Source organism: Perissodus microlepis, chromosome 10 (assembly GCF_051167445.1).
Source record: "Perissodus microlepis isolate ML-2025 ecotype Zambia chromosome 10, ASM5116744v1, whole genome shotgun sequence".
Classification (NCBI taxonomy): domain Eukaryota; kingdom Metazoa; phylum Chordata; class Actinopteri; order Cichliformes; family Cichlidae; genus Perissodus; species Perissodus microlepis.
This window is the reverse complement of record NC_140470.1, coordinates 15,930,399-15,953,384: the sequence shown is the minus strand read 5'-3', so window position 1 is coordinate 15,953,384 and position 22,986 is coordinate 15,930,399. Positions and strand designations below refer to the sequence as shown.

Genomic DNA, 22,986 nt, shown 5'->3' with positions numbered 1-22,986 from the left:
CTCACAAACATATTGTTTATACATTAACTCTCTTCATTGGTGATGTTACCCCAGTTAACTGTAGCTTTGATATTTTTTCTCTAACACTTTTGCTACACGCTGTATTTTTTAACTAGCTACCTCTAAGGGGTCCTTTCAGTGTTGACGTTCACAGCGCCAGCTGTCAGGAGCTAGCAGGACTGCTATCTTCCCGGGTTAATTTGAGATTTTAAAATATATATTTTGAAATTTTTTCACTCCTATTTAATAGATCATCAAAAAATGTAACGATGATTGAATGAAAACACGTGCAAATATTTGATTCGGGGTGTCTAGTTGTTTCTGTAGTCGCGCTGTCCTCCGAGTCGAGTTAGCTGTAGCCCGCTAGCTTGTTGTTAGCTGCGGGCAAATCTGGTACAGACGGGTTCTGCTCTGCAGACTGCTCCTCTTCTTTGGAAGTCATTGTTGTATTGTATGTAACGATCATGCAATTTTTAAGTAGTATGCTGCGAATATTTATTGCTTTAAATTTCGACGAATTGATATTATAAGTGAGTAACTTTGGTCATTAAAATAAAAGTCATCTGAATGAATTTGACATCATTTGACTTAATCTGCTGTATCATACTCAGTCTGTTTATTTAAGTTCAGCTTTTTGGTAGTATTCATTGTTAAAGAGTCTAGCGTTTGTTTAAGTCAACAAACATGGATAAGAAATCATTTGACATTGTATTGGATGAGATAAGAAAGGTAAGAAGCGGCTAATGTCAAATCTATCTTATTTATTTTGGAATCGTTTAAGCTTCTAGCTTGCTCTCTCGTCATCCTGTTTCCGTAGTGCGTCTTGACCGATCAGCGCATCAGAGCCATTGAGCAGGTGCATGGCTATTTCTCCAGTAAACAGGTAAATGTTTTACAAGCTTCCTCCATATTTAATAGCCCCAGCTATCCTCATGTGATAAAAGATTAGATTAATTAAGATTTGATTAATCAATCACAAAGCAAAACGATACCTCGAATTATAGATTACTTACTGTATAACCCGTGTTGCATGATCGTTTGTTTACAGTTGTTACAAGATGAATTGCATGATTATTTATTAAAAAAAGAGGATGATTGCAAAGAACTCATATTTCAGAATAAACACACACACACATACACACACACACACACACACACACACACACATATATATATATATATATATATATATATATATATATATATATATATATATATATATATATAAACACTTTTTTAATGCTTCTGCACTAATACTATCCTGAAAAATCCACAGGTGATGGAAATATTGAAGTATTTCTCATGGGCTGAACCACAGATCAAAGCTGTTAAAGCTCTGCAGCATGTAAGTAAACCACTGATTTATTTTTATTTATTTGTTCGATTGGGGCCCCAGTTTTATTTACTCTATTTATATTGTGTGAGATAATCAACTACAACGTTAAAGAAATATTAAGACTACCTGCCTAATATTGTGTAGGTCAACCTTCCACCAGCAAAATGGCTCTGAACCTTAGGACGTGGACACGGGACCTCTGGGGGTTTCCTGTTGTGTACAGGGACAGCGGATTAGTTGGGTCCTGATGGTTTCGGGGTGGGGCCTCTGTGGATCAGGGTTGTTCCTACAAATCTTCCTGATGTTTGTTTGGGATCATGGAAGTTTGAAGGCCAGGTCAATGTCAGCAAATCTTTGTCATGCTCTTCAAGTTGTTCCTGAGCATTTGTTTTTCGGGGTTTAACGGTGCATTGTCCTACTGGGGGAGGCCCCTGTCGTTGGGGAGAGCCATTGCCATAGGGGGGTGTGCTTAATCTGCAGCAACGTGGGTGGTATGTGTCAAAGTAATATTTACATAAATAGCTGGTCACAGAATTGAACTGTAGCAATAGTTAAATTATGGTATTTTTATACACTTTCATAATTGTTTGTAATCTGTATCACAGATGTATCTGTGATTAATATAAACAAGTGCAGCAAATATTATGAACTTAGAAAATGTGTTTGTTTAAGTGAAGTTGAAACCTCTTTGTTCCTCAAATATGCTTTCTAATCTGTTGCCTTTAGAAAATGGTTGCAATCCCCACAACAGAAGTCGCAAATATCTTGAACTGCTTCACGTTCTCAAAAGACAGACTGATTGTCTTGGAACTGATAGCTTTGTGAGTACATTTTACAAATGTGTCCAGTAGGTTAAACAACTCATTTTAAACACTGTAACTCAGATGTTGCGTTTAAATCTTAGTGATTTGTACAATTGTTGACTAACTGTTATCCCTTTAAATATTACTCTTCCCATTCAGAAACATTTCAGATGCTCAGAATTATCGGCCAGTGGAGGATCTCTTTCGTATACACTTGTCTGAGAAGAAGCGTGCCCGCAGGATCCTGGAACAGGCAAGTTCAACTTTAAAAAAATCAGGAGATGATAAACTGTTGGCTGTTGTTTAGGAAGAAGTCATTCATGTAATAAAAAACTAAAGGTAAACTTTTAAACTAAGAGTGTTATTGTGTTATTTTCCATTAGTTTGCATATTTTAATGTACACACACACACACACAACCTTTAAAATAATAATATTTCTCTCTTATTAGGTCTGTAAGGTTGGCTGCAAGGCTCCCATAGCAATGATCTCCTCCTGTGGAATAATACCAGGAAATCCATATCCTAAAGGCAAACCCAGCTTGGTCACTGGGTCATTTCCTGTAAGTATGAGGTTTGTTTAAGGATACCCAAGTTCTGAACTAACAGACTTTACATACAACAAACATTGCGAATAAAAATTGATTTTTTGATATAAATTGTAAACAACAAAATGGGCCTAGTCATTAGAAATAATATTATTTTGTTTTATGGTAACAGGGAAACCCACCGGTAAAAAAGGAAGGCGAGAAGAAAGAAGACACCTCTAACAATATGGAGGGGAAAGGAATTGCTTCCCGAATTATAGGACCATTCAAACCTGTAAGCATGAACGTCAAACACAGACTATAATGATGGTATAAAAAATAATTTGCTTCACTTGTTAACCATTGATCATACAAAGGATGTTTTTTCTTATTTTCCTTGATTCTTCCTCACATTCTGACTTTATGTATTCCAGTTATACAGAACTTGCTGATCACCTAAGTGTTTTATATCTTTGTGATCCTTTTTTTAAGTTCCCCTCAACCTACAATCCTCATCGACCTGTTCCTTACCCAATACCACCGTGCCGACCCCACGCCACCATTGCACCAAGTAAGAAACACCACAGAAGCAACACACTCCCACCTCTGGTTTCCTTTGCCTTTCCCTATACAACCTATCAGTTATTGAAAAGGTGGATACCAAGCTCCGAGACAATTCAATTAATACTGATGCCTAAAGAGGTGCACTTAACCATGTTTTCTTATTGCCATCTGGGATTGGTTTGGGTGCAGTAAGTAGTGGGGTGTGTGATTCTTTTATGTGTATGAATGTGTGGTGGACACGCTTAATATTTACAACTGCTGCTTAGGTGCATACAACAACGCAGGCCTTGTTTCTATGGGAGGGGTTATAACAGCCAACGTACCCCCACCCCCCTACAACTCCACCCACAAAGTAGCAGGTATGATCCAATGACAGCAACCATGTACGTGTGAGTGTGAGAGCAAATAGACACTCGTTGAAGCTTGCTGCCTAACACACTGGCATGCTGCTTACTGTGCTTCTCCAGTTTAATGGCTTTATCAGGTAAAGATGTCTTTCCCACTTCTCTTGGGAACACTGAGTGACCAGAAATAAAGTCCACTGTGATTTTAATTTAAACCGTCCATTTAGATTAGTCGGAGAACATTTTATTGTCGTTTTTCCCATTCACTTCCAGTATTACAGCATTTCGGATACATTTAACTTGATAATTCTTCTTATAATAAATGTGGAGGACTAAACTGAAAAAGTACCAAATTACCTTTCAGTGCAAGTGATGCAGTAGCACAGTACAACACTACAAAGCACCCAGCACATGTACCAGGCAAATGAGAAGTAGTTTCAATAAAAACAAATCAGTGATTTTTCTACTGTTTTTTTCTCTTGTAGATATTTTGGTTTTCTGGTCAGTCAGTGTAGATGTATGTTTTTGATCACTTGTGGGGTTGGGATTTGGGTTGACTAGACTGGGAATAACTTCAAACTAATGTCACTCGTTTTCTTTCTGGATTCATGCTTTGTGCTGGCATTTAACACGCATTGCTTGGGATGACTTGTTTTCCAAATGCAGCGTCTTATCACTTTTCACAATTGAAATACATCTTTTGAAGGCCTTTGGGGAGATTTGTGATCTTAAATGCAAAGATTTATTATAGCCAGAATGTTCAGATAAAAACAATTTTAGCATGTCCCAGTGTGTTATATAAACCTTTCCCCAAAGGTAAAAAGAAGACATATTTTGATCTTGAAAATTGTTTTAAATTTCAATTTAATGAGCTGCATGTATGAATGCTCTATATGCAAGTTTATTGGCTCTTTGCTGGGCGTTCCTGCCTACATCCTGGAGTAAAACATGTTTGTAAACAGTATTACTAATAAAAAACATTTAAAAAATAAATAAAATGCAACATTTTTTTCTATTAAAGTCCATGCATGTCAGATAATAGTAGTCATTAGTTCGCACATTTAGCTAACTATAATCTCCTTCTTTACAGGTTACAATAAACCAAGCAATCCACAGAACACCACACCCGGAATTAACAGCGGGCCCCTCCTCATTCCTCATGGGTCCACACCAGTCCCAAACCAGGCCTCTCCTGCTCCTCCCACTACCCCCATCACGCCAGTTTTCCCAGGAATGGTGCCCTCTCACAACCTCAACGCCCCCTCTCCCTCACCTGCTCCATCCCCATCTGTAATCAAAGCAGGACCACAGACTCCCACTGGTCATGCTACACCTACACCCTCATCTGTCATTAAAGCGCACACCCCATCAGGCACACCTTGTGGAACTCCTGTCCCTGGCAGTGGGGGTTTCTCCCCTTTCCACGCAATTTCCCGACCAGGCACCCCTGCTACTTCACGCAGTGCCCCAGACTCCCTGTCTCAGACGAACTCCAGTCAGCAGAAGGTTTATTCTCAGTCCACAGAACACCAGTCAGGATCACCCTTCCCTGGCATACACCCACAAGCAGGTAACTCTTCTGGGTCAGTGATCCGAAGTTACACCCCATCTGGACCGCAGTCTCTTCCCCCTGGATGTTCCACGGCAGTAATTCCGAGCTGTTCCACCCCAGGTCCTAGTCCTAAACCTTCCCCTGCTCATTCTGCACAGGCTCAGGCAGTTGTGGCTGGAGCCCTGAACAGACACAGTGCGGGTAGTAGCAGTGGCAGTAATAGCCCTGTACCCTCTGCTTTCAAGGGTACCTCTCGCTCTGGCACACCAAGCTCTGCACAGGCTGCTCTAGCACGTCCCTATGGCCTCTCACACCCTTCAGGTTCTCCTCAAGTCTCTCTCCCCAGTCCCGTTGGTCTTACTGGCCTACAAGCGCTGTCTTCCAGCAATGCACCCTCTCATTACCCAGGCCTGTCACCTTTTCCCTCCCTTTCTTCATCTCTGCCTCCTTCAACTGTCCCCTCATCCATGCCAACAATGTCCCCAACTACCAAGATTTCTAACCATCCACCAACAACCATCTACTCTGGCTTGGCTCCAAATGCTCCTCCGAGTGCAGCCTCTCCTTTTGGTCTAGGCCTCACCTCTGCTCCCACTATATTCCCAGGCCTTCCACCTGGGGCTAGCCCAACTGCCTTCCCTGGACTTGGTGTGGCAGGGGGGCATGGTGCTGGGAGCCCTGTTTTAACTTCATTTATTGGACTACCAGGGGCCACTCCATCTACAGTGGCATCAGTGGCACCACTGCAGGCGGCGGCAGCAGCAGCAGCAGCAGCAGCAGTCGGCGTTCCATCATCTTCACCAGTTTTACCAGGCTTTGCATCTGCCTTCAGCTCCAATTTCCAGCCTGGGTATGTGTCCTCTTTACTAGCCAGTATACAGAAACTGGGCTGTGTGTGCCATAATCTGCTCTATGTGTGACAATACAGCATTGACTTCCTGATATTAAACTGAGTTTGAACGCCAAACGCTTACCTGTTATAGTATTCATGTATTGTAGTAATGAAAGGGAAAAGTAGACTGCATTAAGAATTTGGACACGATGACACCATGTGACACAGATTTCCAGTAGCTTATAAAATAGCTGGAAAAAAGGGCATCGTAAATCATAACTACTTTCCACTTTGTTATTGTCTGATAACCGAACAGTTCATTTAGATGCACGTGGAGTGCAAGCATTAGACTTTTTTTTTTGTGTTGTCTCAAATAGTCCTTCAGCAGCATTGCTCAACTGTTTACTCCGTCATATGTAGTGTGATATGTTTTCCTTGAACAAGTAATGCAAGCAGAAGGTTTCCTTTGTTGAACTCGAAGGGGACAAACTGTCTTGTAGGAGGAATTAAATGAGCCACCACATTATTTAGTAACAACAAGTATAATAATATGCACATACATGACAAGTGTCATATCATAAGCTGCCTTTATGTTGCTAGTATAATTCTTACATTCTTATGAAAAATAGTCTTAGAATTGGCTGGATACTAACACCATGCACACAGACTTAAAGGAGAGTCTTCGCTGGTTGCATGGCAACAGCTCAGCTGTACAGCAGTACATGGACTTTGTGAAACAATGTTTTTAAATGTCAGCTCCTGTACACATTAAAAAAAGGACACATAACATGCAGGTGGTGTTATTGTTTATTATGTGCCATTTTTAAGACCATGCATGCGCATATTCCAGGTTGAGCGGTGGACTCCAGCCTCCAGGCAGTAGCGGGTTTCCTGGCTTACTGTCGTTCCAGGTACCAGGCTTCTCTCCCTCTGCCTCCCCCGCTGCACTCGGTGGCCTCCACAACCCAGCTGTGCAGTCTGCCCTGCTGCAGGTAAATGCACAAAACCACACACACACAAATGTTCTGACCAAGTTTAAAAAAACAAAAAGAACTGAATATTATGTCGTTGTAAACACTGATTTTCTTATCTTGTTCTAGCCTCATCCCCCTTCTGCTTTGGAGAACTTCACTACTCAACCTAACAGCTTCACCAACTACCCTGCAGGCCCAGGACACACCTTCCCTATCCAATCGGGGCTGCACCAACCGTTGGGCTGGCCGTGAAACCTACAATAGTTGTGAAACATTGAGTAAAAAAGTAACACTGACTCCTGCCACACCTCTTAGCAGGTGATACAATTTCTATTTGTCCTTGAACCCCAGAAGAGCACATGACAGTTAATCACTGTGTATGTTGGAACAGGAGTGCAATGGGTCAAATAGTCTGTGGGGGAAAAGGCATAATTGTAATATCATTCATAGTGAAGCGTTGTAAATATTAATTGTGAAAGGTGTTAGTTTGACAGGTAGACTGTGAGTGATTTCATTATTAGCCTGACTTGCCTGTTTTTAATCAAACTTAGAACATTTATAAATGAATAATGAATTATAGAGTATTAGAAAAGTCCACATAACATTATGTAATAAATTGACCTCAGTCCTGAGCCACAGTAGTATCTCATTTCCAATTACAGAACAAATGAAATGCTAATGAATTTGATTGACAGGCATAAGATATAGTATTGTAACATGATTTTTTTTATTTTTATTTTTTGATGACTTGATGTCCCCGTTATGCTCATTTCTAATCTAAAAATTTACAGCACAGTGGTTTTCTTTAACATGTGAGAATGTTAAGTTTGTCTCAGTTTTTTTTTCTTCTAAAAACATCAGGTTTTTAGCAGTACACTTTGGGCTGTTTTAAATTGGTAACGAGGGGGTGCTTCACCAATTCTTGTTTGTTCAGTTATTTAACACAAAAATAGGTAAATGAGAACAGTTTTATTTACAGGTAAGCTGCATTAAAATAAAGTTACTGTGAGCACAGCGTGTAGAAAAGGGGCAGACAGATCCGATTCTGTAATTTTAGTGACGGAAACAACAACTTTTTTTTTCTGCTGATGTTGGGACATTGCCACCACCTCAGTTGCTGGGAGTGCACGGAGATTCTTGATGCTTTTGTAGCTGAAGCGCAGATCATTGTAAGGACTCTGTCTACATCTCGGTTTCAAATTGGGTGTTTCCAGCACTTCTAAACTTCGTTTGGAGAAGGCTTTCGTAAAGAATAAATAGGAAAAACCTCACAAAGCATAGCAGGGGCATATACTAAAGTATGCAAACTACAAATGAATGTGCTGTGTCAGGGGTTAGTTTGTAGAACATACAAAAACTTGCATTTGGCAGCTCTACACAAGTGTGTTTTTTTTTTTTCATTCTTTTCTTTTCAGTGAACATATTTGTGACTGCAATTCTCTGTGATTCTCATGTTTACAAAGTTTATTTCTCATATGTGACACTGCTGGGACTGCTACTACAACATTTATCCAGAATAAGGGTATGCAGGCATTTTTTTTGACATTGTGACTTTTTTTTATTATATTCTGTAGTTTAACAGATTGAAAGCTGTACTTTTGCCCCTCTTTACTCCTTAGTAGTTCTCTATTCTACTGGGATTATCTCAATGACAATGACCTTTGTCTTGAGTAATAGATGTTTTGTATGCTACACAGTTTTTATTTTTTGCCCTTTTTGAAAAATGTTTCCAGTGAACTGCTGGTTACTGTATCTGTAGTCTATGTGATGCCATTACTGTCGACATCTCTTGAATAAAAATACTGGAGCTGGACAAAATAATGGAAACAAAGTTTATTTTAACCATAAAGCTACACGTATACATCAACTCAATTTTGAAGATTCACTTAACTACAAATTCTAAATGACTGCATCTATTTAATATCCACTTTGGTTCCTAACCTTGATTTGAATGGTTTTACAACCTGCGTACGTTCCACTTACCCCACCATATACAAAGCTTATCACAAGCGTCGCTATTGCTCAACACACAAAGTCATGTGTCCATTAGTCATGTGGGTATACATGTATAATTGGTGGGGAAATTTTTTTTTCCATTTGAGTTCTTTGATCAGAATATGTTTGCTAATTATATATAAAAAACTTTGTGATTTTTGTTTTGTACAGTTTAGCTTTTTTGTAAAACTATTAAACACTTTTTCAGTCAGTGCAATTAGGATTATTCATCTAAACCTGTATACATGTATTTAATTTCCTAGGGAATTAAAGTAGTAAAAAGGGTTATTCCTCCATTGGCTGATTTTCTCCTACATAGTGAAGAAAAAAACTAATTTGGGCCCCTGACAGATGTTCATCAAAGTTAATGGAAACTCATTGCCCTTGTCACATTTGCAAAATAGGGCAAATGTTGAGTTCCACTGCCCAGGAAGTCTGTGGCAGCATGTGCATGCATGTGTACAGTCGTGTCATCATTCTGTCTGTAAACACCATAGCTCGAGAAGTTTCATTTTTGGTAACACTTTAAAATACATACATACCCTGTAATTAAGTGTAGTATTTTATCTGTAATTACAGTGAAACTACAATTACCTACAAATATTTAAAGGCAATTATAAAAAGAAGTTAAAAGGTCATGTTTTTACAGGCAACAATGAACTAATTACACTGTCAGTAAAATTAAGTACAGTGTAAGCAATTTACAGTACTGGGTAAGTAATTAGAAGTATTCTGTATATAATTTTAAAGTAAATTTAATTACATTTTACATCGTACATACACTGTACTGTTCAGGTCGTGGGCAATGTTATGGAGTGACATTTTTGTGTGTAACGTGAAGTGTATATAAAACAAATAATAAATAATACCAACAAATAATAATTTCTGACAAAATTTGAAGCTTCTCTGCCTGTTTTTTTTTCACCGACTGACAAATTTAAAAAAAAAAAAGAAATTAAATATCAATTTACATAAATGAGTTTTATTTTTTATCGTTTTTATTGTTTTTATATCTTTGGCAGTAAAGGTCAAAGTCAAAAATAATTATGGTATTTCCACAAAAATACCAATAAACAAACGAAGTCGATTTTACTTCAGTGAACAAGTCTTGAGACACCCCTCCTGTCTTTAATTTTGCTCTTTGAGAATGACGTCGCTGGTGCAAGACCATTACTTTGTGCTTTTTCTTAGATTCCAACTAAAGAAATTGGAGGGGATTATCTGCATTTGCGACCACAGTGAGTCTGGCTCGCTGGAAGCAAAATATAAATAAAGGGGTGCCCAAGACTTTTGCCCAATACTGTTTTACTTTGCAACATTTCACAAAATCTTTTTTCAGCATCAGGCTTTAACTGGTTCCTCATTCTAGTAGTAAGGGAAATAAAGGAATGCATTTCTATTTGACAAAAGCATGGTGGGGAAATTATTAAAATGTAATTATAGCTTAATTATATTATTTCCAGCTTACATCTTATTATAAATTTCATTTTAATCGTGAACACAAATTGTATCTTATTTGATTTAAATTATTTGTTTCTTTGCTATCTATCCGTCTATCTTAAAATTAAATAAAACCCAAAGATCTTTAGTGTTAAACTTAAAGCATTAAGAAATAAAAAATAATGAAAATACAAATTTATAATAAGTTTTTTTTTTATGTAAACATCACAGCAGAAATAAAAGTTTATAGTAATAAATATATCGATATACTCTACTGTTTCCCATGTGGTTCACACATGTCACGTGGATTTTTATTTTCTTCTTCTTTTCTTTTTTTACAAGTGCTATGTAGAATTTTACAGCCTCTAAGATTATCCATTTACCTGTAAGAATCATGACGATGGTACTCTGTTACTTTGGCGATGATTGACCCTGAATCAGAGCCACGCCTTCACCTTGAGCCACATTGTATTGCAGCAGGGCTTCTTTAAAAGGCGCACTTGCTCTAGTTCAGGCACACTTCAACAAACTCTCTCTAAACGCACTTCCTACTAACCACTCTCAGTTTTACCAGCATATGGAAATGGAAGACCAGGTGGAAAGCCAGAAGAGGAGAGGAATGAGCAAAGAGGACTTGATATGTAAGCTGACTTTCAATATCATTATTATTATTACTTCGTTTTTTTAGGGTTCGATATCCTGTTACTGGCTGTGTTAAATAAGCTATTACTATTACTACTACTACTTCATTCGAGAACAGAGTTATATCCTTCTCCAACAAGGCACAATGTTATTGTTGGCCAATAATTACATGTAAAATATCATCCTTGTTCTGTGAGTTATTTTAGTATCAGTTTTATATCTGTATAGTCGGTGTGGAGATGGAAAGCAGCTAAACAGACTAGGGTTATAGTTTGACTCTATCGTCATAGTGACAGAAATCACATGCTACCAAGACAAACAGTCCCAAAGCATGTGACTTTTTTTTTTATGTGTGCGTGCACTGGTGAAAAGGGAGCGCTGTCATGTTCGCATGTATGGAAATGTCCTTTATGTGGGCGTTGATAAGGGGTTGTTTCCATATCACTTTTTTATCCATTGTTTTTATTATCACCAGCCTGTCGGACAAGATAATGCCAAACGGATAGCTGTGCGGGCAGCATTTCTATTTTTGACGTAGGTAAAATATTACCTGGGTGCAGAGATCGGTTAGTGTACTGAGACAGCTAGGATTTCCTTAAATGTCTCAGCTAAGTTTCTACAACTCAACTAAAAGTATGCAAGTATGCTTATTATTTTTTCTCTAAAATGAAATATACAGATATTAAAAACAGGCACAATGAAAGCTGTGATTGAAATAACATGATCATCTTGTATTAGTTTTAAAATATATAACTTCTAAATAATAGCCATAGAACATATGAAACATCTGAGGTGGGTTTGCAAGGTGGATTGAAACTCCTGCAGACTTCAGCACAGTGGTCTGAGTCTCACAGCAACACATTCAAACCACAGGAAGCTGTTTCCTGTTACTGATAGATGTCCCCTTGTTTGAAAGCATAAACAACACCTTCCTTTTTTTTTTTTTCTTTTTTTTTTGACCACAGAAAATATACCACAGAGCATAATAGCAACATAAAGGTCATCTCTCAGCTTTATATTAAAGTATACTTAAGATCATTCTATAGTAGCCCTGTTTAGTGATTCACATTGGAGTCATTTTGTAATGCCTTTATTGTAAACCATATAAAGAGGCTCAAATGCTGTTATTAGAGGTGTAACCTATTACACATAGCACCCTTCCCAAATTAAATTTATATATATATATTTTTTAAAGGAGATGATATTGCATGACTAAACATTTGTGTAAACTGTGGGATGGAAAACTGAGTGTGAGTGTAATTGTCTGAAGGAAAATATGAATTACAACTGTGTAAACAGGCCTTCTTATTTACCCGTGCCTGCGCTCCGGTTTCCACCCACGCACTTTTGCATTGTGTGGCGGCCTACTTGGCAGATGAGGGTTAAAAGCCGTCCCTCAGGTGTCCTGTGTGGTAGATACAGAAAGCCAAAAGATCTCACCTCCAGTTCCAAAGGGATCCACAATAAATTTAAGCAGGTTACTCATCTGGGACATTCTATACTTTTATGTCTCAGATAAGGTTTTTTTTGCCTTGTTACAATTCCAGGCGCTCATTTTATTTTTTATTATTCCCAGTGAAAACCAGCTCACATATAAAATAAGCAGATAAATTAGCCATAAAACTGAGACTTACACTTCAACATTACAACATTTCCCTAATGCTGCTTAATAATCCAGCATAAAGTTTAACATCATTGTTTAATGGCCATGTCACAAAACCGCAGAGAAAGACTGTACACCATGAGTCTGGAATATACTGACCCTTCTCTGTTTTTAATGGCTTCTTTTCACAAACAAAGCAGAAATCCCAAGATTGTATTGCCTGAGTAAATATTTCAGTGTGTGCACAGAGCACAGGAGAGTGTTTTCACCTTTTGTTTATACCCAACATTTAAGATAAGCTGGAAATGTGAGGAGCAGTCCAACAATAAGACCATTATGAACTGTGGGAAAATATTAATTACAATTGTCGGCACGTAATCCACTTTTGAATAGTTTGTTGATCTTTTAGCAGCTGAAGCTTGAGAGCTTGAAGAAGATCTTTGTGTACCTCACTGAATCAGATCCAGTTTTCTATGTAAGCGTGATTAAAGCTAATACTTATAACAAGGTAACTTTCCTCTCCATCCATGTATGGGTGTCAAAGTGTGCCAAACACATTTAAACACATGCCGTCTCTCTGTTTTTCTCTCTCTTTAGCCGAACGCACAGGATCTTTGGGAGCGTGCGGCTGGATCATAGTTATACTCGCTGGCCTATTCACAGTTCTGCTCTTCCCCATAACGATCTGGTTTTGTCTGAAGGTGAGCGAGATAACTAAATAAGCACAGTGGGCTGAGGAGCTGAAACCACAGCTTCCTTTGCTGCTGTGAACATGAACTCAGCTTGTGTTTTTGGTGGTCTTGCAGATCGTTCAGGAGTATGAGCGAGCTGTCATCTTCCGACTGGGCCGCATCACAGACAGGAAGCCTAAAGGACCAGGTAGAAACGCTCAGGGTTTGCACATTTGTTGGGTTTTTAGACAAAAGAATTTGTATTTACTTCATTTACATTGTCCACAGGGATTTTCTTTGTTTTGCCATGCACTGACTCCTTTGTGAAAGTGGATCTGCGAACCATTTCATTTGACATCCCACCACAAGAGGTAGGATTGTAGACGAACAACAAAATGATGTAAAATTGCCCCCTTGCAGCATTATAAAATGACTCATCATGCTGGTATATGTATTTCTTTTATAGATCCTGACCAAAGATTCAGTTACAGTTAGCGTAGATGGCGTGGTCTACTTCCGCGTCAGTGACCCCATCGCATCTGTGGCCAATGTTACCAATGCTGACTTTTCCACCCGCCTGCTGGCACAAACCACCCTCAGAAATGTCCTGGGAACCAAGAACCTGGCTGAAGTCTTGTCTGACCGCGAGGGCATCGCTCACAGCATGCAGGTATAAAACCTGAAGCCTGAATGTGTGATGTGGTTTTTAGAGGTTTTTCAGAAGCCAGAAAATCCCCTTTAGATGAATCTGAATATGAAAACCCCAGTTCCATTTTATTTTTGGCATCATACTTCTAATACCTAAAAAAAGACTCGGATGTGGGTAGCATCTGCTCAGTTTCCTTGATTTTTTCTTTTTGTTGCTAAATATTTGGTATGAAATGATACTCTTCTTTTTCCAAATGCAATACAGGGACCAACCATACTGTGTATTTACACTGTAAGCTGTGATCATCTCCTCTTCTTGACTTTTCCAGTCTAACTTGGATGAAGCCACAGACAACTGGGGGATCAAGGTGGAGCGTGTGGAGATAAAAGACGTGAAGCTGCCGGTTCAGCTGCAGAGGGCCATGGCCGCTGAGGCCGAGGCTGCGCGAGAGGCCCGGGCTAAGGTCTGGAAATGTCACACATGAAATACTTCCTAGAAGTGCATTATTTTCACGCTTTTGACTTTTAAATGACTTATTTTGCATTTCCTGATCACTCACTCTGTTTTGATCCACGCACAGGTGATCGCAGCAGAGGGTGAGATGAATGCATCCCGTGCCCTGAAAGAGGCTTCCCTTGTGATTGCCGAGTCTCCCTCAGCCCTTCAGCTTCGCTACCTCCAGACTCTCAACACCATCGCAGCAGAGAAGAACTCCACCATTATCTTCCCCCTGCCCATGGATGTCATTTCCCACTTCATGAGGAAGTGAGGTCGCCGGCTTGATGATGCCTCAGCTTGTTGCTCATCGTGAAGCTTGAATCAAACGACTGATTTGCATATATGTGCATAAAAAAACAAAAAACTGTTGCGAATGCCAAAGAGTAATCACAGAAAATCTTCATGTTTACTTCAAGGTGTGACTTGACTAAACCTGCTGTTATTTGTCTAGAACAATATTCTGATAAACTTTTGCAGTAAGTTGTCTGCAATTCATTATACAGTGCATGAATGACTGAATGTTTTGTTATATTTCTGTAAATGGTCTGTATTTGTATAGCGCTTTACTTGGTCCTAAGGACCCCAAAGCGCTTTACACTATACACAATCATCCACCCATTCACACACACTCACACACTGGTGATAGCAAGCTACAGTGTAGCCACAGCCACCCTGGGGCGCACTGACAGAGGCGAGGCTGCCGGACACTGGCGCCACCGGGCCCTCTGACCACCACCAGGCGGCAACAGGTGAAGTGTCTTGCCCAAGGACACAACGACCGAGACTGTCGAAGCCGGGGCTCGAACCGGCAACCTTCCGATTACAAGACGAACGCCCAACTCTTGAGCCACAATCGCCCCTATGAACAAAGCTTTTGCTGCTTTGCAATTATTGTGTTTGTAACATTCTGTATAGTTTATATTCTCATCGCTTAACAGACGATGTTATTTCTCTTTTGAATTTATTTGTTAACTACCAAAAGATTCTTTCATTTCCAAAAATAAAAGTAATATAAAAAGAAGTAACATCTTGTGTAGAGAATTATTTTGTGGCGTCTTAAAAGATGAGAAGATTGTTGTTTGAAGAAAAGACAAGTGATGACAAAAACTCTGAGTAAGTCAGGGCTTTGAACTATTAAACTAGCTCTGAATATACAGCAGCTAAACACACTTTAGTACTACTAAAATGAACACAAGGATTTCCCTCACTTTTCTTAAACATTTTAATACTCTGCTCTCCCCCAAAAAGAACAAATCAAAGGCATCAACATACTGTGCATCACATTACATTGATGAACTATTTCATTCTTCATTTTCTAGGTCTCCTACGCTACAGTTACATTTTTGACAATCACAAATGCTGAGAGGTTAAATAAGAGAAAGGGAGAGCGATAAAACAGCAAAGACAGAAAAGAAAAACAAAACAAAAAACATGCTTCTATTACTCTGTTGGTGCACTAAGACACAGCTCATGTTGTAAATGTATTTACATTCAAACGTACAATCAGTGCCAGAACAAACAATATTCTGTAAACCTTGTTCCTCTACCAGTTCCAAAATGAGTCTTTGTATAGTTTACACACACAAATTCAAATTTAAGAGCTGAAAGTCGACAAACATTTGCTACGACAGCATTTAAATATTAAAATGGGCATTTTGCCCCCTAATAAATGGAATAAATTACTCGTGTATTACGGGGAGGCTCAGCCAAGTGCTACATGTTAAATGGCTGCTACATAGTCGTCGGACAAAAGGTCCTTGTATATTAAACAAAATCACATGAACAAATTGTAAAAAAGGAAAAGAAAACCTAAAACGCAGTGGTTAGGTTTTTGACATTCAGCACATAGTAAGATGTCCACAGGACACATTGCAGGGTCACTACAATACCAGTTCATTGTTTAGAAATCAAAGTCCATTCAGTGGTGAAATATTCATTAAATACGACACTGGTAACTTTGCGCTGTCACTTGTAAACAGTAGTTTTGTTGCATCCATGTTGACTGTAGTTTTTTGCAGCTTAAATAACTTTTTAGGAGAAACCTAAAGAATCTTTCAGTGTCGGTGAATTGTGGTCCTAAAAAAACTGAAAACACAGTGACTTTCTGACTGGCATGTTCTTTTTGACATTCTCAGAAACTGTTAGTATAGGTACAAAATCAGTCACAATTGAGATACTTTTTTTCCCTTTTTCAACGCCGACATTCGCTCGTTTAAGACAGTTAACCCTGTGTACGTCTCATACAAAAAAAAAGATCCATGAAAAGAATCCCGCTTTTATTTCTTTCTTTCTTTTCAGGACTGTCAAAAGTGCTGGTATAGCAAATACAACTTTAGTTAAAGGTAATGAAAAACTGGTAACTCAGAAACGCCATATATTTTACATGCTGGTAACATTTTCATCTGTAAGTGAACAGAAGATGTAACCAGGAGCGGTTTTAGAAATGTTAAGAATTGGTGCCCCCGCCCCCCGACGCAACCCTACCCCCCCTTTCATGCATCTATTAAACTATTAACAATATTTGATCAGCTTCTAAATCTAACTCATGCTCCCATTAACGCTGCCAACTTCATCTTTTCGCCTGGGCCTGATGTATTTACAGTGACCCCTTTTAACACATCTGAACTGTTTTAGCTTTGTTTTGTTGTTGTTGTTTATTTGTGAGTAAATCTGAGATTATACTGTACACAACTTTGATCTTGGCTTGTTCGAAGCTGGACGAGAGATTAAGACCCTGAGGGGAAGTTAATCTGAAGAGTACAGTACAGGAGGCAGGTATAACATACTGTGTGCTATAAAATATTTCTCATTTGTATATATCAGTTGTTGGTTTCTCTGTTGTATTTGATATAAATGAAAAATTATCTTGGGGAATATCTTGGAAATGTATAATGCTGTGTTGAGAAGCTCTCTCTATATTTATATAAAAAAGAAAGGATTTCTAATCTAATTTTAGAAAACAACTCCCTGAACAATATATTCTCGCACACCGGAAATCCAGCATAGCTCGCAACAACATGATAATCAAAGAATAAAAAGTGTTGTTCAGATAAACAAACCAGAAGAATATCTGAAGAAGTTAACAGACCGAGAAAGGACTACATTACTGTACTACACCACGAAGAGGTAAACGGAGGGTTCGTTTTTGAAAATTTACATAGCTTATAGATACTATATTTTACCATACGACACCATCAATGTACAGTTTTCTGCAGAAGTTTGTGCATCAGTGGGCAAATTACATTCTTTACAGCATGTTGTCTTATAAAAATCTTTAAGGTCTGTTAAGTTAACAAAGCTTTGATGCTTTAAAAGTTAGCTAGCTATTAAATAGTAAGATAGATTTTGTGCATGCTGCAATTTTTCTTAAGTTAATGAAACAAGAATCTGGGCATTAGGGTCTGAACAAAAGGGTTTCACTTCAAAAACTTTGCAGTCTCCTCAGAGGTGCAAAACTTTTGCAAAAAACTGCATGTGTGAAGACAACCAGTCACATAATATGCAGTATATCCGCTTTCTCCTCAGGTACATCACGTTCGACTTGTGACCTGTAGGTGATATTTTATAAGTAACTAACGCCATTTATCTTCTTCACACCTCGAGCTTAATAAATAGACAAATCACAGCAATAACAAGTTCCATGTTAAAACTGGAAGACTTTCACAGTACATGCTTGCTAAGTAGCAAAACACATGTAATAAATTAGATAGAAACGTTTCTTTATAAAGAAATCCACAACATTTAAAACAGTGATTCCTGTGCTAGGTTTTCCCCCCTTAGCTTTGAGCTCCGCGGTAGCTGTGTGATTTTTGTTGACGTTGCCGTTGAGCTAGAGACACAACAGACGGCACATTCCCACTGAGGTAAATCCAAAATGGCAGACATAGTTTTTGCAAGTTGACCTGAGGGATCCCAGAAGTGAAGAGTAGCTCATGTGTAGGAAGACCTGGCAAGGTTTTAAAAGACATAAGTTCTTTGTGTTTTGCTGATAAAAATGGCTGGGGTTCCAAGGAGGGCTGTTCCACACAAGTAAATCTGTCAGCTAAAATTAAGTAATTACAAAATTTTAAATACAGTTTGAGGAAGGTAAGAAACATGACTTTTAGGTGTTTTTTTTAATATACAAACCAATTCTTTATCCAAAGTCCTTTATAAATAAAACATTGGTCGTTCTCTGCTGGTGAGGTTGCAGGACCCAGTTTAAGGCGCTTTGTTAGGGATTTTTTTAGAGATACAATCCAAAAAAGGAGAAACATTAATTCATGAATTCATGAAAGCATGGGAAACTAATCACAATTAGAAATTATAGCTTATTTTACATAGTTGATATACTTGTGTTCGTACCACACCAGAGTATGTGCTGTGGTGCCAGCAGTGTGCTACTTTCCATCTGTAAATGTGCACTGTTGTACTATGTACTGTGCAGGACTCACAACTACCCATGCAGGGGAAGTTTACAGCACCGTTTGTGCCGCTATCATACATTATCTACAACCTACAAGTCAAGACTATTTCAGTAAAAGTGTGGGCTGGGAAAAAGGAACAGAGCTTGCTGTCAGTATGTATCCACATTGTGTTTCTGTGTATGATGATACTTTCATATGATGGACACCAAGAGCTGTAGAGCCTGATAAAAGTACAGGACTGTGTAACCTCATTGCTTTAGCACTGAGTGTACAGTCTGTCCAGTTTATGCTGTGATGACTGGAAACCACAGGCTTGCAAAAAAAACAAACTGAAGGTTGGGAAAGAGAAAATAAAATAAAGGTCAAATGAGTCAGAAGAGAAAATTTAGAAGGGAAAGAACTTATCTCTGCAAAGAGCTGAGAGAAGTATTTGAATTACAGCGACTGCGTGATGCCCTGTGCGTGGGTGTGACATGGGTGGGGGAGTAATTCTGATTAGTTACTGCCCTGTGTGTGGGTGTGGCTGGTCCCGGTGAGAGATTCTGATTGGTAGCAGCAGCTCTGTGGGAGGGAGAGGAGTACTGGGCCTGCTGAGGACAGCCATGGCAGTGAGTGGGGGAGTCACACCCTGCTACAGGTGAAGAGGAAAATAATGGGGATGAGGGAAGTGGTGAGGTAGAGAAGGAGCGGTGGAGTGGGGAGGACGCTGGAGACACGAGAGGGCTGGTCTGGAGACGCCACAGCAACTCCTCGTTGTTCCGACTCAGGCGCTTCTTCTCAGTGCTCTCCTTCTCGACGGACTCGTGGAGGTTTGCGTTCTCCTCAGACAGTTGTCTGCAGGGAAACAGACAAAAAGGGAGGTAAAGTTAACTTTCACCTCAAAGGTTGACTCTGGATGTACCTACAGGAGAGGTAGGCATGAAGTAGTGAATGCTGAGCATTAATGTTAATGATGATGACTCGATGCCTCTTACCTGGACAGGGCTAGGTTCTTTTCAATGCGAGCTTTAAGATCTTCATTCTGCTGTTGCAGAACCTGCACTTTTTCCTCGAGGAACACGTTCTTTTGGGCCTGCTCAAAAGCAGAAAACAACCATACCGCAATCTATCATTATACAGACCACACTGACCTTTCTGTCTATTCAAAATAGTGTGAATTTGTGGAAAAGGCAGTGTAGAAGATGCTGGTTACGGTGGCTTATTTGAGCCTACCACTTTCTCCAGGTCAGAGATCTTCTTCTCCTGCTGGTGTATCTGCTGGTTCTTCATTTCCACGACCTCCTTCAAACTCTTGAGGTCTTGCTCGATGTGTTGATATGGCGCTAAAGCATCCTGCCAAAAAATAAGCGCATTTAAAAATAAGTGAATGAAAGGGAGTGTTTGAATAAAAGGCACCCAGCGTCTCAGAAGTATGCCAAGTTTCTGTTTGTGCTCTTTGTATATATATGCAGGGTATTTACTCACCACTATCTGTTCATCTGTGCTCCTCCTCAAAGCCTCCTCAAAGCGTTTGGCCTTGTCCCTCAGACTCTGGTTTTGAAAGGTGAGCGTATCCACTTGATCCTGAGAAAATGCACACACAAAAATACAAGATTGCACACTGTACCAGTACAAACATCTACATTTAAACCTAAAAAAAAGATCTTCTTTTCAGTATCATACCTGTAGAGAAAGTCTAAGCTTCTCAAAGTCCTCCTCTAGAAGGATCTTCTGTTGCTCGTGAGCTTTCCTTAAGTCTACGTGCAGATTTACAAGGATGATAAAAGAAGAGAGCTGGTGTGACTCCCTGCAGTGCTTGCATCATATTGTGGTTTTTTTTATTAAACTAACCCCACATTCATACCTCTCATAGTACGGGCGTGCTCTTCATGGAGTGTTGCCATGGTGATGTTGTGCATGTCTCTGAGTTCCTGAATGGCTGCCTGATGGCTGACTGTCATCTCTTCGATCTAACGCACAGCCACACACGTGTACACGTGCACGTTAAAGCCAGCTAATAACAGAAACAAACCAGTCACCTCCCACCGATGCCTTTCTCCTACCTGCTCCTGCTGTTGAGTCCTACACTCCTCCATCTCTGACCGATGCTCCGCCTTCAGGTGCTCCGCCTCTGCTGAGTGACACTTCCTGAGTCCTTCCTCCACAGCAGCCAGCTCTGCCTCCTGTTGCAGCTGCAGCTCCTGCAGCTCTCGCTCAAACGCCACCTCCAGCGCTGCCTTCTCTCTCTGGAGTCTCTCCCAGCGCACTGAGTTTGAGGCTGTGCATGAAGGACATTGTATCTTATTGATATTGTCATCTTGTTACGCGATGAGGTCTGCTAATTACACTAGCAGCTATAGAAAGCTTAAAACCAACATTTCTATTTGGAAATCATTAATGCAAGTCATTTTATGTTGAAATATAAAATGTAAAAATAACACTGATTACACCTTTACAATTCACTGTATGAACAGCCCAGATGTGAATAATAGGTAATTATAATGGTCTAGTGATTCTAACTAGAATACATAAACTGTGCTTTAGTTAATGTAACAGCTGTACATTACTTTAATTAAGTGATTTGATTTTTACCCATTTCCTCTCTGATCTTTTGCATTTCCAAAGACAACTTCCTTTGATTTTCTTCTGCGGTTTCATTCTGAAAAACAAAAATGAACATCATTGTTGACACAATGCACAGCCCAAGTACAAATCAACTGGAATTCTTAAACTCAAATGACCTCAGACTGGCCTTGAATTTGGCCAAAGAGAATAATAAAAGTTTAAATAATGAACAGAAGGCCAATAGTCTATCTTTGAAGTGATTTAATTATGGATTTACTGGCCTTTTAACTACAAAAAACTTGTTGACACTGGGTTTGTTTGGCATTTTAGCTGCAGTACGGACTGCTTTAGTGACATTTAAAAGATTTGACAGAAAAATAAACATTGTAAGAACCTGTTAAATAATCTGAATTTAGTAAAGTAGAAAAAAGTCTAGCTCATGCCCTAAATTGAGTATTACTGCTTTGTACAAGTCACTTACTAGGATGTTATTTGTGAGGCTACAGGTAAGGTTGATGGGTATATTAACAGATTCGTTTTTCATTCATTAACCAACGTAGTGGACAGCATGCTTTGATTTGAAATGTACCCAAAAATCCACACTGCCACAAACAGCTCTTAATCTTTACCTTAAATAGCAGTAAGGGTTTTTTTTTACTGCTAGAAAAAAAAAAAATCTGTTGCTAATTAGAAGCTTTCCAGATGTTATTGCACTGATTAAAGCCTCAAACCATATCGGAGCCCTGACTGTGGTTCACAGATGGCTGTAGACATTCACTGTACTTCTCTCATACATGATGACGATGATTCAAACCAAAAGTTTCAAATTTGCATTTTCTTGTTGGTGCAAAAATACTCTTTTATGTCAGATTATGTTGTCTTTAGTACTTTTGGTAGGCTCTGCCTGAGAAAAGGGAAACATATGTGCGTTTGTGACACATAACGAAGTGCCCAAAGACACAATTTCAAATTGTTTTTTTGCTAAGTTGTGTGTTATGTTTAGACACCACACTAGGTTAGGTGGTTTTTTTGTGTGTGAATGATTCATAGGTTAATGTTAAGTGGCTTAAACAAAAGGCCATTCATCAGAAAATGGTCGGGTTCACGTACAGGACTGAAAATGAGTGAAAAAGCAGCCAATGATGCCAAAGACCTTCAGAAACCCTACCTATCGCTTAACACCACTTAAAAAAGTACAAGAAAGTCTGGCTTATACAGAACTGTTTACACAGTACTATATACCAGCGGTCCTCAATCCCCGGGCCTCGGACCGGTACCGGTCCGTGAGTCGTTTGGTACCGGGCCGCGAGAGTTGAGGCTCGGGTGAGAAATGTATGGTTTTCAGGGTTTTTATCGGTTTTCAGCGTTATTTTGTTATCGTTTTTATCGTTAACTCGGTTTTCCTGGGTCTTTTCACGTGTGTTATGAATAAATCTTCTTTTTTTCGGTACCGGTACTAGTTTTATTTTGTTGTATTTATCCGCGACACCTTAAAGGCCGGTCCGTGAAAATATTGTCGGGCATAAACCGGTCCGTGGCGCAAAAAAGGTTGGGGACCGCTGCTATATACAATGCTCTAGCTGTAGTTTTTGACTGATGCCAGCAGAG

General features: G+C 39.3%; 3 protein-coding genes across 6 annotated transcripts in view; 2 read left to right on the top strand and 1 right to left on the bottom strand.

Annotated features, from left to right (window-relative positions):
• Positions 1–120: 120 nt before the first annotated feature.
• Positions 121–8,751, top strand: proser1 (proline and serine rich 1). Of its 2 annotated transcripts, XM_084942432.1 has the most exons (12): positions 121–729; positions 818–883; positions 1,277–1,345; positions 2,063–2,157; positions 2,299–2,392; positions 2,590–2,700; positions 2,858–2,959; positions 3,157–3,235; positions 3,495–3,587; positions 4,663–5,974; positions 6,807–6,948; positions 7,057–8,751. In XM_084942432.1, the coding sequence occupies exons 1-12, from the start codon at positions 685–687 to the stop codon at positions 7,180–7,182; spliced, it is 2,334 nt and encodes a 777-aa protein (XP_084798558.1). In that variant the 5' UTR covers positions 121–684; the 3' UTR covers positions 7,183–8,751. The 2 variants fall into 2 exon arrangements, with proteins under 2 accessions (XP_084798558.1, XP_084798560.1); XM_084942434.1 differs by lacking the exon at positions 3,495–3,587.
• Positions 8,752–10,870: 2,119 nt separating this feature from the next.
• stoml3b (stomatin (EPB72)-like 3b) lies at positions 10,871–15,453 on the top strand. The gene is made up of 7 exons (XM_084942431.1): positions 10,871–11,006; positions 13,208–13,311; positions 13,417–13,489; positions 13,570–13,652; positions 13,748–13,951; positions 14,259–14,393; positions 14,511–15,453. Exons 1-7 carry the CDS (start codon positions 10,943–10,945, stop codon positions 14,697–14,699), a joined length of 852 nt encoding a protein of 283 aa, XP_084798557.1. The 5' UTR covers positions 10,871–10,942; the 3' UTR covers positions 14,700–15,453.
• A 183-nt stretch (positions 15,454–15,636) lies between these two features.
• mtus2a (microtubule associated tumor suppressor candidate 2a) overlaps positions 15,637–22,986 on the bottom strand; it is a 44,533-nt gene continuing 37,183 nt past the window's right edge. For 2 of the 3 annotated variants that reach the window (XM_084942428.1, XM_084942430.1), the window contains exons 9-16: positions 21,406–21,472; positions 20,877–21,091; positions 20,678–20,783; positions 20,497–20,570; positions 20,299–20,397; positions 20,047–20,166; positions 19,809–19,909; positions 15,637–19,668 (exon numbers count right to left, since the gene is read on the bottom strand). In XM_084942428.1, the coding sequence (XP_084798554.1) occupies positions 19,236–19,668; positions 19,809–19,909; positions 20,047–20,166; positions 20,299–20,397; positions 20,497–20,570; positions 20,678–20,783; positions 20,877–21,091; positions 21,406–21,472 (1,215 nt within the window). In that variant the 3' untranslated portion in view covers positions 15,637–19,235. The remainder of the gene's footprint in view (positions 19,669–19,808; positions 19,910–20,046; positions 20,167–20,298; positions 20,398–20,496; positions 20,571–20,677; positions 20,784–20,876; positions 21,092–21,405; positions 21,473–22,986) is intronic. The other variant, XM_084942429.1, reaches the window with a different exon arrangement.